The sequence below is a fragment of the Manacus vitellinus genome, unplaced genomic scaffold (genome assembly GCF_001715985.3).
Source record: "Manacus vitellinus isolate BGI_N305 unplaced genomic scaffold, ASM171598v3 scaffold_9_pilon, whole genome shotgun sequence".
NCBI lineage: Eukaryota > Metazoa > Chordata > Aves > Passeriformes > Pipridae > Manacus > Manacus vitellinus.
The window spans coordinates 14,023,153-14,040,492 of NW_021940917.1; the positions used below are offsets into that span (position 1 = coordinate 14,023,153).

Here is a 17,340-nt window from a genome sequence, read left to right on the forward strand (position 1 = left end):
TAACATTTCTCCTGAGACTCCAGGATTTCTCTGTCAGCTAGGTATCACTGAAATAGAGCTTTAAGCCTACCTTTCAAGACCTTTCTCCCACCCTGTCTCATTCCCTGATCACTACACACATCTTTTCCCACCCATCAGGCATGCCAGAAGTCCACAATTTATTTCCAATTCAGCCTGCTCATTAGGTCTGTATATCCAGCCTAAGCCTAAATTTTGTAAGTTCTTTCTGTACCAGTTTCTTATGATACAACCTCTCATATACATCCACAAAGTTACTACTCTCATCCATGTTTTTAACACCCCACATCATAACTACATTTTCTCTGACCTCCATCTTGCCTTTCTCCTTTACACTGAGCAATGCTGCAAAAATAATTTTCATCTTGGGACTTTTGTCATCTCTCTGCACTCTTCCTCTTCACGAATGCTTACTCCCCAGGCCCTGTAGCCAATCTCTTGAACATTCCTCTTCCAACATCAGCACACTCTAACCTGCACTAACCTCTATTCCATAGAATGAGAATTAAATGTAAAGATATTGTACACATCCTTCAACAGTATTAAGGTAAGTACCTAATTCTTCTCATATACTTAAATGACAGGCAAAGCAATTTCAACTGATATCACTCAAAACCATGTATTAACATCCTGGTAGAGCCCACTCAGATGTAGAAAAGATGAGGACTAAGTTCTTGTCCTGTCGTTGTGTAACAGGCAAGAACAGGCAAACACGCAGCAGTGAAGAAGGCCATGATCATTAGTTCATGAGCCACACACTGAATTGCCTTCTTCACTGCTGCATGTTTGCCTGTTCTTGCAGATTCTGCACCCAGAAGAGACAGAGGTAGTCCATGGGCTTCAGCATCTCCTCATGAAATCCTGGACCTTTTTGCACAGCAAGCAAGAAAAAGCACTAAGCACAAGATCTTAACTGTGCTCCATTCCAAACTTGTAAAAGAAACTGCATTACATAAGAAACAGTATATGAAAAGACAAACTAGTATCATGATAGTCACAAGAAGGGGAGAATTAAAGCTACATGCTCAACCTCTGGCAGCATAGTTAAGCATTTATAAAGTATTTTCTTTTATTGTCTCCATTAACTGCATTTAACTGTAATTCACTCGGGTAAGTCTTACAAGTCAAAAAGAAGAAACACAGATTTCAATCTTTTAAACTACTACACACTTGCTTCTCTCTGCCAGCACAACTACAGTCAGGAACTTTGAAAAGATCCACTCAAAAAAAGGAGGGCAAAGGCGAATCCTCATCCTTTATTGAATGCATGGGGAAACAGAGTCACAAAGGATGAGGAAAAAGCAGAGGTACTTAATGCCTTCTTTGCCTTAGTCTTTACCAGACCAGTTTTCTCTGGACACCCAGTCCACTGAGCTGGAAGACAGGGGTAGGGAGCAAACTGAAGACCCTATAATCCAAGGGGAACTGAGTAACAACTTGCTACACCACTCAGACACACACAGGTTTATGGGGGCAGGTGGGATACACCTAAGGGTACTGAGAGACCTGGCAGAACAGCTCACAGAGGCACTTTCCATCATTTCCCACCAGTCCTGGCTAACCAGGGAGGTCCCAGCTGACTGGAGGTTGGCCAATGCAACCACCCATCTATAAGAAGAGCCAGAAGGAGCATCTGGGAAATTATTGCCCTGTCAGTCTAACCTCAGTGTTGGGGAAGGTCATGGAGCAGTCATCCTGAAGGCCATTACACAGCATGTAGAGGAAAACAAGGGGATCAGGCTCAGCCAGTACGGATTTAGCAAAGGCAGGCCCTGCATGACCAACCTGATCTCCTATAACAGGGTGACCAATGTACTATATGAGGGAAAGGCTTTGGATGTTGGCTGTTTCCCACAGCATTCTCCTGGAGAAACTGTCTGCTCATGGTTTGGATAGGTGCACCATTTGCTGGGTAAAAACCTGCCTGGACACCTGGCTCAAAGAGTGGTGGCGAATGGAGGTAAATCCAGCTCACGGCTGGTCACAAGTGAGGTTCCCTGGGACTCAGTTTTGTGGCCAGACCTGTTTAGTGACTTTATCAACAATCTGGACAAGGGGATCAAGTGCATCCTCAGGAAGCTCACAGACTACACCAAGTTGAAAAGGAGTGTTGATCTGCTGGCGGTTAGGAAGGCTCTACAGAGGGATCTGGACAGGTTGGATCAATGGGTCAAGATCAATGGTGTGAGGTTCAAAAAGGCCAAGTGTCGGGTCCTGCATTTGGGTCACAACAACCCCATGATATGCTACAGGCTGGGGAAGAGCGGATGGAAAGCTGCCTGGCTGAACATGATCCAGCAGGGTGCCCAGATGGCCAAGAAGGCCAATGGCATCCTGGCCTGTTGTGGTGGTGGGAAAACAGTTTTCCCCCTGAAGCTATAAAATGGTAAACCCCCAGGGGGTGGTGACCCTTGAGGTTTGAGCCAATGAGCGCTTTTGCAAAATATAAACATATCACAAGCAGACTGGAAAAGAAAGTAGTTGTGTTAGTTGCTGTTGGAGAGGTGGCCATGTTGTGAAAGCCAAGAGTTGAGGGGCCCTCAGCCCCACAGGGGGCTCTGGCCCCCCCCCCAGCCCCTGGCTGGGGGCTACAGGGACTTGGAACAGTGTAAGACTGGGCTAAGTATCTGTAGCTGAGAAGGTAGAAGTTTCTCCACCGTGAGCAGCAGCAGCGGCAGAACAGCACTGACCGAGGAAAAGTTGCAGAGAGCCAGAAGAGATAAGAGAGAAGCAGCAAACAAGCATGCAGTCAAGCAGGAAGACACAGAGTTGTCTGAGAGACGAGAGCCAGCAGCAGAGAGAGGACTAAGCTCTACACACTGAGAGAGAGAGAGAGAGAGTGTGCTTGGGTAAGAACTGACCAAAACCCCCCAAACTCCTTGGAGACCCCTCCTAGAGAGACGAGGATGATGGACTCTTACTTGAAAGAGTCTTGGAGTGCTACAGCACTGCAGAAAGGAGCTGAAAAGCTCAGAGGAGGAATGCGGAGGGGGTGACCTTGGCCCACCCCCCGCTACTGCCAAGCTGGCAGTTTTGAGTCAGAGCACGGGAGCTCTGCAAGGGGGTTTGAATCCCTTGAAGATAGGGACCGTCACGAAGGCTCCTGTACTTCGCTGATATGACGTAGTGAAGGGACCTTTGTCCGGGTGAACGCAGCCCACGGAAGAGAAGACCCTTGCTTGGAGAGGAAGGGTTGAGAGGGGCTTGGATACCCCCTCGTGTGTGCTGGCAGAGATCCAGCTACAGCTGCTGCATGAAGAGAGTCTGCTGCCTTAGAGACAACGCTGAGTAGAAAGGGATCTCTTCCTTCTTCCCTCCTGGACTTTTATTTAGAAGGGAGAAGAGATTTGATCCATTGTAAATACTGTTTTGTCATGGTAAAGATAGTTGAGGTTGTATGTGTAATGTATTGTAATATTTTATCTGTACAGTCATTGTAATATATATTCCCTTCCCCCCATTTTGAGTCTCGTGTGGTGTCTGGAAAACCCATCTCACACTGGGTTGAGACGAGGGAGGGGGGCTAGGACTGGAGAACTGGATTTTTGGGGCTCTCAAACCATGACACCTGTATCAGCAATAGTGTGGCCAGCAGGACCAGGGCAGGGTCCATCCCTTTGTATGTAGCACAGGCGAGGCTGCACCTTGAACCCTGTGTTCAGTTTCAGGCCCCTCACAACAAGAGTGAGCTATAACCCAGAAAGTATGCTGTATCTGAATCAACTGATTCATGAACAACAGTTATAGGGGAAAAATTACAAAGAACAACACTGCTTTTTGTACCAAATTAAGTAAGTTTGATTTTTTTATTCAAAAATTATACTTACCTAATCTGATTTTTTCTGCATGTTCTTGTAGTTCAACTACCAGTGCTTTCATTCGTTCATAATTTTCCTGAGTGGGGAACAAAACAGAATTTTAAGTTCAACCAAGAGCGACTGTATTAATTTTTAATAAACAAACACAGAAAGCACAAGACTAACTTATCTTCCAAATCTAATTTTACCTTGTTAAATACTGCCTCTGTATTGTCTTTAAAGTAATAACATTTCTACCTATGTATTGGCTTCTCTCAAGCATTTAATAAACATGCTTCACAAAAATTCAGAGTGTGTTAGGACAGTAAAAGTCTAGTTCTGAATTTAATACACTAAAATAGAACATGTCACTATAGAGTTCAAGTGTTATTTTTCAGACTTTGTTTATTCTTGGTATAGGTTGGTTTGCTTTTTAAAGCTAATTACGTAAAAAATGTGGATTCAAATTAAGTGTTTTTATGTCTCTTGTACCAAAGGATGAATGATCTAGACCAAATGGAATTTGGTAAACACTTTTTTGATTCTTCTTCTTTAGGTTGAACATAAAGATAAAACAAAGCTTTTTTTTTTTCCTTTTTTAACCAGTCAGGTCTTCTTGCCATTATATCTCCAGAAAAACAAAGACTCATTGTTCTGAATATGAGTGATCCAGTACTGAGCTCATCATTTCTATCAGAATTATCCAAAATTTTGTGTGCTCATTACAGCAGAGCTTTTTTTTTCCAATTTCTGAGGAATTTGAAGGTATTAGTCAAGCTTAATTTGTTGGGCTTTTCTGCAGACATATTAAGAACTATATTACCTTTTTGAAAAATGTAACTGCAATAAAAGAAGATGCTGCATAAGAAGACCATATTGCCTTGTCTAATTGTCATTTAGATTATGTTTGAGTCTACTTTGACAGAAAAAAACACCTGGTGACTCTTTATATTCATGTATACTTCAACACTCAGACTTAAGGTTTCCCCTAGAAGCTGCCAACGTTGCAGTTAAGGTTGTTCAGGTCAGTCTTGGGCACTTGAAGGCACCAAGATACAAAGCAGAAAGAAAATAAAAACATGTATGGCGGGACCTCACATTCTGTTTTAGATATACAGTGACTTTCAAAAGAACACACTTCTCCCCTTTTGTAATTGCTACAAATAGATTTACAATATTCTACTGAAAGCTAAAAAACATTTACAGCGAAAACAGGTCTGAGCAATTTTATCAGCTCGTCTACACAATTAATACATAAGGTATTAGAGGTATTCAGACTACACCTACAGTATTCAGAGGTCATCCAGCAAGATCAAGTCTGAAAGATCAGTGTTCTGAAACACTGAAGTCCAACTTTTGTACCTCTGTTGGCTCTTGGGAACAGGATTCCCCAAGTACAAATGAAGTGCCATCCCTGGTATGGTTCACAACCTGCACTTGTATGAACCAAATAATTGCCTGCCAACACCAAACACGGGCAAGACATTGGCCTTAGTTAATGAAATCTCTCTGAAGCAAGGTGCCCCCCTGCAGCCCCAACGACTGGGGACACAGTAGGTCACCAGCCTCCTGCATCTCCTCCCTCCATTCCTTTTAAGACTGTATCAGTATGTCCATTAGATTATTCCCCTTTCAATCTATTTCTTTTGATAGTTTAATCGCCCCTCTCCCTGCCCATCACTGCACAGCTCCAACACCTACCTCTACACCTGTTTTTCTTCCTGCTAACCTGTGAAATCACACTGCATAGACCCACAGGCAGTTTTACACTGGCATGGCATCCCAAACCCCCAAGAACAAAAGAAGTCTCACTTTGTTATCTTGACTATGCTGTTCCTGTAAGAGACTATAGACAGTAACTGGCCACACAACCACGCGAAGCACTGAAGAAAACAAAACCTGCCCTTCCCAAAAGACTCTTCTTTACAAGTTAACTTTTTTTCCCCAGTGAAAAATCTGTAAATCAGCCACTGTAATTCCATATCTCTAAAAATCTGCAGTTGTCACAACCACCCAACATTATTCTGTGCCAGCATTCAGCTTGTCTGGGTGGGTGATTTAGCAACATAAAATATTTTTCCTGTTTCTCCTTGTTCATTCAGCCTGTTTTCCCCAAATACACTTCACCTCTTGCCCACAGTACTGAGCTTAAAAACTCGCCTTTAACACAGAAAAAAAAAAAAAGTAGCTAAAAAGACAGAGGATATTAAAAGAGGAACAGCAATCACAATCATGGGCTTCTTTACTAGATCCTCATTAACAACTAACTGTAGCTACCTTAGCTACTCTATATGAAAAATTGTGAAAAACCCCTTTAGATAATCTATAAAAAATACTGTATACACAAACATTTGTGTTGCTTAAATTCACTTAACCTTTATTGTGATCTTTCACGCCTTTAAGCAAAACACATCATTATTATATTTTACCAAAAAGATGATGTTCTGAAATAATTTTGAATACACACAGAAAAGACTCCTCTCAGAAACAAATGTACTAGTTCTACCATGTATTTGTGGGCTTTTCATTATTGTCATTAATTAATGACAAGAAGGCCAGTGAAGTGGCACCAAGTTCTTTCTGGAAACTGGCCCACCAAGGGCTATAAAATTCTGCTGTTACAATGAGGGTTTCTACAAATTTTAAAGCAAAATCAAGAGGTGAAATCTACACTAATCCTACAGTTACTCCACAAGCTAAATGAATTACTCTCACTCAAGCAAGGGGGCTCTAAGAGCTAATCCCTGAAATCTTCAAATAGACTTTCCTTCCTTTTCCAGAATTCAGACTCCCTCACTTTGAAATTACCTTTTTTACCTATCTGGTTTGAAAGACAGTTTACATTATGAAGGCCAGCCTGTCTAGCTGAATTCACAGCCAGAAAGGCAAACATTGGCTAAAGAAGGCAAGACCTTCATCATTATCTTGTGTTTGCACTGTACTTTTATTTCAGATGGTTAAGCGCCTCACAGCAGGGACCTCAGCATTTTGTGTTTGCAAAGCACTACTTGCACTTACGTTGTTCTATAAATTATTTCTACCAAATACTAACAGTATTACCTATTTTACCAAGCCTTGCTTTCCTTTTGAGGTTGAAAGGTACACAGACACAAATATAAATCTAGCGACAGTTGGGATGAGTACAGACCTTTATTAAAATACCTTTCGTTGGTATGCAAAATATGAATGTACACACATACATATGTATACACACACTTCATATACACAAGCTTTGTATGTACACACACACACACACACACACAGACACACTCTGAAAGTTCACAGGAGTTTCAGTCACCTAACTTCTGTCCCAAATTTAGTTTCAGCAAAACAAAGCACAATATCAAACACAGAACCAAAGGAGCTATTTCAATAAGAACACATGTTGTCCCTTCACCTGTTGTTTGATGTTTTACTTGGAATACAGACAAAAACAAATGCACGCTCTCCTATCAGTTTTGATCCACATGTAAGGCCATGCTTTTCTCAGCCTTAGTGTAAACACGACTTTTATCTGAAACATGATAATGTTAATAATGCCCCATTAAAAATGAACCAACTTATACCACATACAAATACTGTTCTCTATTTGTAAATACAAGTGGAATTACACCTAATCCTTCTCCTCAAAAGATGACGTTCATGGAGGCATGTCCGTGACGGTACAGCTACTACACCTATTTCCAACTCGGGAATCAATTTGCAAACACAAGGACACGACCGACTCTGAAATCATCAGGCTCCGTCCTCAGCCGCCTGAAAACTCCCCGTCTCCACCTCAATTAGCACAGTACCGATCAGCTTAAATCACAGCGAGCAACGGCCTTCCGATTAAAAAAAGTGTAAAAGTGTCCGTGACGAAGCCGTCGCCCGGTACAAACCCAGGTTCATTTTACACGCTCAGGCTGAAGGAAGCGAGCAGAACCCGGGTTCAACCCGCGTGAGGCGGGAGCAGCGCTGGGCCCCCGCCCGCGGCGCCAGCCCGCGCTGCCCAAGCACCAAATGGCCGCCGCTCGCAGCAGCGGTCCACGGCGGCACATGCGGCCCCGCCGCGGCCCGCTCTTGCCCGAAGCCGCCCGGCCCAGCGGGAGAGGCCGGACCCGCCTCCCGAGCCGCCCGGGCCGCCCGCCGCCGCCCCCGGCCCGCCATACCTGATCGACGGCGGAGCTCGGCGTACGGGGCGACCCCACCGCCCGCCACCGCCTCCGCCCGCGTACCCGCGGTGAGCAGCGGGCGCAGCAGCCCCAGCAGCGGGCCCGGGAGCGCGGGGCGCCAGCCGCATGGATAGGGCCGGGCCGAGCGAAGCCGAGCCGAGCCACCCCGAGCAAAGCCAGCCGGCCGTCCCAGGCCGCGCCGCTGCCGCCACTCCCCCCGCCGCAGCCAATGGGCACAGCGGGGCCGGCCCGAGGCGCAGGGCCTGTGCCCGCTCCCCAGGACCTGGGGGCACGGGGGTGCGGAGGAGCGTCCCTTGGAAGAATTTCGCGTAGGATTACATGCTTGTGCAGCCAGGGAGAGCCCCTTGGCCTTCTCAGACACTTTGTTATACAGTAATAGGGACAGAGCTTTTTAGAATCCAAACCTCTTTGGTCGAGTTGCTTCCTTGTTTGAATGCTTTGCTGTTCTCCAGCATTCCAGTTTAACTGTTTTAAATCAAGGCTGTATTTAGAGAGAGATAATACCGAGGAGTCTGATAGCAAGTAAATCCAGTGCTATTCTAAAACAAAACCACAGGACAACAATGTCCCTGTTAAACTACATTCAGCTGGTTACCACCAGGCCAGCAGGTCTTCATGCACCCTGGTGTTGCAGCCCACACGTAAAGAATCACAGAATTGGAAGGGACAGACAGGGACCATCATGTCCACTACTGGCCCTGCACAGGACCATCCCCACAAGTCACACCATGTGCCTGAGAGTATCATCCAGATGCTTCATGAACTCTGTCAGGTTTGATGCTGTGACCACTTCCCTGGGGAGCCTGTTCCAGCAGACAACCACCCTCTGGAGGAAGAACCTTTTTCTAATATCCAACCTAAATCTCCCCTGACACAGCTTCAGGCCATTCCCTCAGCTCCTGTCACTGGTGACCATAGAGAAGTGTCTGCCCCTCCTCTTCCCCTCCCAAGGAAGTTGTAACTGCTGTGAGCTCTCCCCTCAGCCTCCTCTTCCCCAGGCTGGACAAACCAAGTGCCCTCAGCCGCTCCTCACATGGCTTCCCCTCAAGGCCCTTCACCATCTTCACTGCCCTCCTTTGGAAACTCTCTAATGGCTTAATATCTTTCTTATTTTGTGGTGCCCAAAACTGCACACAATATTCAAGGTGAGGCTGCCCCAGTGCAAAGCAGAGCAGGACAATCCCCTCCCTCGACCAGCTGGTGATGCTTTGCCTGATGCCCCCCAGGACAGGGTTGGCCCTCCTGGCTGCCAGGGCACTGCTGACTCACATTCAACTTGCCATTGACCAGGACCCCCAGGTCCCTTTTCATGGCACTGCTTTCCAGCCTCTCACTCCCCAGTCTGCCCATACATCCAGGGTTGCCCCATCCCAGACGCAGGATCTGGCACTTTCCCCTGTTAAATTCCATACGGTTGGTGATTGCCCAGTCCTCAATTTGTTGAGGTCTCTCTGCAGGGCTTCCCTGCCTCTACCATACTATGCCTATGAGCATTTAAAAACGGCAACTGATATTCAAAGAAATGGAAACACTGGTAATAGAAAATAGTTTATTCACATAATTTACACAGAGAATAGAAGTACTTTCCTTGAAATAGAAAGCTCATATGCAATGATACAGGGTGTCAGACAACTCTAAGCAAAGCAGTCTTATGCCACATCTTTGTAAAAATGCTACTCAGAGGCATTGAGATTTCAGCAATATTTTCTTACATCCTTCATCATTATAGAACTTTCATACACAAAACAGAACACAAAAAACTGACCTACGTCTATTCAAATTAAAATTGTTCTTTAAAAAAAAAATCTAACAAAGTGCATGGAATTTACTGCAAGGAAAGAGAAAGCATAACCCCAATTAACAATTCAGATAAGGCACCATAAATCTTAGTAATGAAATAGTTGATTTTTTCCCCACCTTGTAATCTGAATGCAAGCTAAAATGTATGCAACTAAATGTAGAATGATTATCCCCTCAGTACTCACTCAGAAGGTACTCACAGCAACTGTTTCATAGATACTCCCCACAATTCTATTTTTAGGCTTTATGAGTGCAAGTGATATAAACATGCCACATGTATCAGGAAATAAGTAAACACTTGCATACTTAAAATAATATCTACAAGATATACAATACATAGTTTTATGTATACATAAATCTATTTTATAATGTACAGTAAGACTATTTAGATAAACATTTCAAGTTAAATGGATTAGGCAAAGTACAAGATACCATCTGAACAGAAACTGTTGGTGCTATTGGAGGGGTTTTTTGGGGGGGTGAGGTGGGTTGATCATAAGCTTTCAAATAAGTTACTTCACACTGGGATCATTAGTCCCTTTTCTATCACCTCAAGGAATACTGCTGACAGTGACATTTCATTGACAGAGGCCTGCTAATACATCAATTTGCAGTAACAGTAGCTTTTATATTTTTCCTCACTGACAAAATTTTAAATAACTTCTGAAAAGACAAACATTCTCGAACTTACTCAAGTCCTTCAGAATTAACTGCATACTTATATTATTTACCTGCCAGTAAAAAATTACCCAGTTAAAAGCTGATAACAGATTTCAGTTTCACATTCATAATAAATAATTTATTTTGCGAAAGTACCTGCTACTATTAAGTAACAGGAGAAAAATTTAGACTATTCAAATCTAAACACTCATTCCTATGCAAGCAGGAGTTTCCAAGTAAATACTGAATCTGTCAGTGACCACCTGACACTTTGACACTGTATAAACCTCATTACCTCATCATCTTGATGAGGTAAGTAAAAAACCTGAAGCTACACTGGAATTTCATAGCAAGTTACAGTACAAGTAGACATGCAACATGAGAAAACCCTTCAAATTGAAGTGCTTCAAAGCAGCAAATCCTCAAAACGACGGCATTGTACAGTCATGGTTTAAATCCAATCTCTTTGTGCTTCTTTGCACAAGGGAAACCGAGGAAGTCAGCAAATATACAAACACTTACATGTAAAACCAAGAAAAAGAAATGGTATCGATCACTTTGTTTTCCAATTTAGAAGAAAATTAGCACTTATACTAGGGAACATCAATCTCTTCCTCCCAGTGATGAACATTGCAAAGATTACCTTGTGCTAATGTGTTTTAGTAAATGGTGTTGTCTAGTTTTCAATACATTTTAAAGGAACCAATCCCCCTCGGCTTTTCAGGTTGGGATCTTTTAATTTATGTAATTAAAAACTGTTAAAAAAAATACATAATTTGGAGATTCTAATAAAAATACCTGCGGTGCTTAACATATCTACGTATTTACTACACTACTTCCAGTATTTGCATTCTGATCTTCAGAGATTACACTCTACTTAAAAGGTTCATTCCTCCTAACATAACATACTTCACAAAAAGAAGTAAAGAATTTGTATAGCCAGTACCAATAGCTTTAGCATTAAAATGCAAAGGGATATTTGTTACAAGATTAAACATTATTTCATTGCACTTTCCTGCAAGGCAGTCATGCCAGCATCTAAACAAGTAGAACTACAGGTCAGCAGTCTCTAGTCTGGTCCAATGACATCATTGTAGTGGTTTAGATTATGTCAACATTTTGAAAGTATCCAGGTTGCTTCAGAAGGAATCCATTTCATCTTTATGGTATTAACTAACAACAGAATTATTGGCTGATAGTAAGTGTGGCATAACAAATGTCAGAACAAAAAAAAAATCCTCTTTTCTTGTTGCAGTATATCCTGTAATCCTAGGTTTTTATAAAACCTATTTGCTATTCTGAATCATCCACTTCCATAAAGATGTCACTGAAAAAATACTCAGAGATTCTGGTTGGTTCTTCTTCCTTCTCTTGATCTTTAGCACAAAGAGGTGCCTTCTCAGATGAGTTGTTACTTGGAACCTAACAAAACAAGAAAAGATTGCTCTTAAGAGTCTTAATCTCTGTATGTGTAAGTATAAATATATTTACACATATACACACTTGAGTTTCCTATTTATGTAGGAAGTTTCGACAAAAAAACCTCAGAGTTTACTGAAAATGGGAAGCAATGTCACAAATGGGATACATGTAGAGAAAAAACAACTTAGCTCCCTTACAAGTTTCTTAGATATGCACAAGTCAGAATTTGTTCAAGGGAGAAGATATCTCTCTCAAAACGTGAGAGCTACATGTGCAACTATCCACTCCTGAAACACCTAATTTGCTGTTCTTCACATCTCAAAAATGCATGGGTGTTCCAAAGTAAACACATACCATAACTGCAGCATCAGCAGCTACATGCTCATATTCCACAGATGTAGAGGGAAGGGAACAAGTTTCCCTATCACACTTAGTGGAGGGAGTGGGTTTCTTTAAACTTCGCTTTGGAGTCACAGTTTGAGGCTTTTGGATCTTCCCTCTATTTCCTTTGGTATCTTCTGCAGATTCAGAACTACTTTTTTTGCAAATTAAAGATAAAAATCCCAATGGTTTTCGTCCACCCCTGTTCAAAACAAATACAGTCAAGATGTCATAGGATTGTTCCAAAGAAGGAAGATGTAAATAGTATTGCAGAAGTCCAAGTCATTACACAGGAAATAAATACACACCTATAGGATATATGAAAATTGTAAGAAAAAACTCAAAAGTCATTCTGAGAAAGGCTTTTGTATTCCTGAATATTCTGGCACAAGAGTTTTTTTGAAGAGTTACAGAGACTCTTGACAATTTCCAACCTGAGAACAGGAAGCTACTATTTGATATTAATCCACAGCCCATAACAAGATACTAGACCTTCAGAAAGCGATTCCAACAGGGATTGAGACACATTCCTAAAGAACAAACTGAAAAGAGCATCCTTCATGTAATCAATAGAAAAAAAACCTGATTCCCAAGGATGGGGCCACAGCAGACTACTCTAAACACCAGAAAGAAGACTATCTGCTGCAGGGTTTCAGGCTACTTATAGCATCAAACCCGGTACCAGTGAAGTTACAGAAGTCACGGCATTGAGGAAGGTACACAGAGCACTAAGGTATTAAGAGTTTACAAATCAGAAAATAAACTTTAGGGCAAGGATTCTGATGTTAATGCATCATTATCCAGTTGCTGTAGATGTCCCCAAGTACAAATAGCCAGTATTGGTACTCACACAGGCAAAATGAAAAAGTAAATGACAGGATCAGAAGAGGACAGTGCAGCACCACAATCAAAATCAGTGAGCACAGGAACAACAGAGAGCAGGGAATCAAACACTTAAACAAACATTATAGAAAGGTATATTTAAAAAAGTCAAGTCAATGGATAGATAAAAGGAATATCCTCTAAGCTGCCATGATTGAAACTCCTTTGGAGAAATGACACATCTTAAGTTAGTCCAAAAAACCAGTGTGCTGAGTACTATACCAGTAACAAATCTTACTGGCAGCACAAATACCAAAATACATGGATGGGTATATATCTCACAACATAAGACTTAGGTAAGGAAAACAAAAATTATCCTAAGCCCCTATCATAGCCAATGGATGTCTGCCTGACAAGAGGCATCTGTCAATGTCTAAATAGACACACAGTATGTCAGTAGTGTCCCTGGTCAATATGGTCATTTAATGAGTAAAATAATTCAAATTTCAAAGCAGACAGTTTGATCCTTTCTAACTTGGAGGAGAGTATAGATACTGTAACTCTTAGCCATGTAAGTCACAAACAATGATACTGATAAAATACTCAACAGGGAAACAAGGGGTTTTTTTTACAGAACAGGCTAACAAAACATTATTGCATAAATACCTGAGTATTGGAGTTTTTGAAGATGATGGGCTTCCAGTATATTCCAACTGTCCAGATTCATGCACACTCTCCTGCTTTCCTTGTCCACTTATTTCTCCTATTCTGTTAGAGGTTAATCTAGATATCACCTCCTCTTCCTGTTTGGATGCTAAATTTTCAAGTGGTGCTTTCCTTAAGTTCTCCAAAGTCTCAGGTTGGCTTCTCTTAGTGAGTTGTGACATAGACTCAGACACCAACGCAGAGGTAAGTACTTTCTCCTTTGCTGAAGGCTCTGTTTTTCGAAAAGGATTCCCTGTAAAAGGATTTGAGAGTCGAAGACTTCAGTGATAACATAAGAGCCCAAAAGGCACGTGTGATATTAAGATGGCTTGCACCATTGCAAGAGAGTGGCTGAATTTTTGTTCAGGTTCTTTTGTAGTTTATATTTTTAAGTCACCACTAAGAACTAAAAATTCACGGTCTACTTTTAAAGCCTGTAAGATCTTAGACAAGTTATGGGGAAAAGCTGATAGAAGCATGGTATTAGATTTTACAGCACGCTCCTCCTCCTCCTCTCATCCTTTACAGCACACCACAGAACTTAGTCAAGTCATCTCACTGTTTAAGCTTCTACAATTTCCCTTTAAAGTCTTTTTCAGGGCCAAAACATCGTTCTCCAAGCCCTTCACAGGCTCAGATCACCGAAGATTGCATTGTCAGCAATTCTGCTTTCTCTCTGATTTTTCTGAGACAGATTAGGCTTTCAAACAATTATTTTTTTCAAATAGAAATGCAAAATAAAAAAAAATATATATATTATTTGGGCATAGTGTGGTTAAAATGCCAGTTAATACTTTTGATTACTAGTGCTCTCCAACAGGTGGAAATATCTGTTTAGGAGAAGATAACATGTTTAGTCAAAAAAACCTCTCAAATTTCACAGGCTACCTACAGCAATGTTTTCAGGACCATTATGAAATTAACAGCCAGTTACGTAATCCAACATATCTAGTTTATAGCAGAAAACAAGGAATGGTGGTATTACCACAGTACCAGGAAAATTTGTTCCTACTTTTATGTTAGATAGTTTCATACAGAAATATTTAGCATGACAACCAGTATTAAACTGTGATGTGTTAAGCATTTACATTCATTATACTTTGGTTTACGAGTTTAAGTTTACCTACCAGAAGGTATCATTGGTGCATCTTTGGATTTAATTGAATAACCCTGTATTTAAAAAAGAAAAAAAAATAAGTTATTTTCTCTATTGCTCTCAATACAGAAGTGACTATGAAAATTGATAAACTTGTATCACACATGTTCTAAATTCTAAGAGTTCTAAGAACATAAGTGAAACAGAAGACAGTAAAGCATCATTCATTACTTAACTCATTTCCTGAGTAGGTTTTTAAGGTGTTCTTATGACAAATGACTTGACAAGGATATCAAGATGAGAGATCAAAAGAAGGAAGAGGACTGTAATCCAGTCCTTCCTAGAAAAGCTGCCTGAATCATGTGGGGAATTACCACCCGTTCCTACACCAAGGTACACTACACAATCCTAGCCTATTCACAAAAATCAACAGTAGCCATTGCCACAGGCTTGGTCATATTCTAAAAAGCATAGAAGGAAGCTGGAAACATGCTAGCCAGTTTTCACTGGCAGCTTGCTCTTTTAAACTAGTACCTGCTGTGTCAAAAATTGATAGGAACATATCTAACAGCTTCTTCATGTAATAGACATGGTGCAGAATCACAACATCATTCAATGAACCTAAGCAGTTTGTCAACCATCCAATATACCCACAGAGTTTCCCCTCCTGCAATGTCATTGCCAGAAAGGCTATGCTGAATGAACCAAATAAGACATATCCTAGTCTTATTGCCTTGCCTCGTAGGAAGTCTAATTAAAAAAATCTGAGAGCCCACAGATTCTGAAAAAACCTGATACTAAATAAATGAACACCCCAAAACTGTTGTAGAGTTCAAAATTAAAAGCAATCTATTGGTGTTGCTTTTCCTTTAAGTTGTATAGGCACTAAATATTTAAGCAAGTGGCACCATTAAAAAATGAACATCATTAAAATGTTGTATTATTGTTATGCATTTACACTACGCATGAAGACTCGCCACTTTTTGATCTTACCTTACAAGAGGTTTTCAAGCTATCTTTCACTGCAACAGTAGACAGAGTTTTCTTGGCAGTAGGGAAATCATTCTCTTCAAGCTCAGCAGCTGATCGTTTCCGAGTTGTCTGCAACTTTGGAACAGGGTCTACTGATGCACTGTCTAGTTGTTTGGTTTCCATACTGCTGTTTAAAGGTGTAGCAATTTCACCAGCTGCAGCTGTCATGGATCCAATGCTGTTAATATATAATGTCATTATTGTGACTTTATGAGAAGCCAAAATTTAATTTGTATAACATTTCTGTATGGAAGTTACGCATGGATCTGTGGTGATACTCCTTCTCGTTTATTGTCAAAATTAACTTCAAGTGTACTATTTACTACCAAGAAAGATTTTGTTGTGCTATCTTGAGTTAGAGTTTTTCTAGTCATAATTGAATCTAGTTACTTTAGCTGTTCTATTTGAACTCCACTTGATCCTTTCATAAAATGTAAAAATATGGTGACTAATTAAATGCCCTAGAAAATGTTAGAATACAGTATTATTTATAAGCACAATTGAATCCCCGTACCCTGTATGATCTCAAAAGACAGTAAGACATACAGGGAAGCAGCAGAGACTAGGGAAAGAGGGTAAAACAGTAAGGGAACAGTGAGACAGGACATGTGCTTCAACTCTGCCTGTCAGCAATTCTGTCTATAATCAGTAGTTCCACAGGAGTGAGAATTCTTAGGCTGTGTAGCCAACGTTCACTCAAAGACCTTTCCTTTCTATAAGAGAATGACATTAGCATCTGATATCACAGGGCAAGATCCTCCACAATTATGTGGAATTGCATCACATCTCTAGTTATGATCTGAGGACTTACATTAGTATAGTAATAGGGGTTTTTTTTACAACTTTGCAACACTTCCATTCTTCAGAGTGTCTTTTTCCTCTGATGATGTTTTTTTTTTCTCCCAAACTGACCAGGAGATTTAGTTCAACTGTAATGTTGAAATAACAATTTTGTTACATTGCGTTGAGAGGTACTGATTGTAAAAGAAACTCAAACCCTTTGTATCACAGTATACAAACCAGGTATTAATCTGTTGAGTAATTAATTAATTTGTTTGCGTTTGCACCTCTTCTGCCTTTTGAACATTGCACAAATTCAAGAGAATGATAGCAGAATTCATATATACTGTTTATCATGTTCTCCAGAAGACCATCCACATGAAAAATTTGGAAGAGCAATTAATAAACAGCTACTTTGCAGAACAGTTAAAGTACTGTAAAAATGCAAACGTGCTAAGTTTTTTTCATTTCAATTGCTTTTCATTATAAGTATCCACAGCAGAATAGGCTCAGGATGGAAACATAACTTCTACTGAAAAGGAAGACTTGCTCTAAAGGATAAATCAGAATCAAGGTTGATGCCAAAATCCCAGCTAACTAAAACATTAATTTTAAATCACTGATGAAATCTTACTCGAATCTGATTAGAGCC

General features: G+C 41.0%; 2 protein-coding genes across 2 annotated transcripts in view; both read right to left on the reverse strand.

Annotated features, from left to right (window-relative positions):
* Window positions 1–3,932, reverse strand: part of MCCC2 (methylcrotonoyl-CoA carboxylase 2) — a 31,677-nt gene extending 27,745 nt beyond the window's left edge. Inside the window, exon 1 of the mRNA XM_018086129.2 lies at window positions 3,846–3,932. Within this exon, the coding sequence (XP_017941618.1) occupies window positions 3,846–3,897 (52 nt within the window). The 5' untranslated portion in view covers window positions 3,898–3,932. The remainder of the gene's footprint in view (window positions 1–3,845) is intronic.
* Window positions 3,933–9,531: 5,599 nt separating this feature from the next.
* BDP1 (B double prime 1, subunit of RNA polymerase III transcription initiation factor IIIB) overlaps window positions 9,532–17,340 on the reverse strand; it is a 47,226-nt gene continuing 39,417 nt past the window's right edge. Inside the window, exons 38-42 of the mRNA XM_029965453.1 lie at window positions 15,870–16,086; window positions 14,908–14,950; window positions 13,742–14,033; window positions 12,227–12,455; window positions 9,532–11,872 (exon numbers count right to left, since the gene is read on the reverse strand). Coding sequence (XP_029821313.1) covers window positions 11,744–11,872; window positions 12,227–12,455; window positions 13,742–14,033; window positions 14,908–14,950; window positions 15,870–16,086 — 910 coding nt within the window. The 3' untranslated portion in view covers window positions 9,532–11,743. The remainder of the gene's footprint in view (window positions 11,873–12,226; window positions 12,456–13,741; window positions 14,034–14,907; window positions 14,951–15,869; window positions 16,087–17,340) is intronic.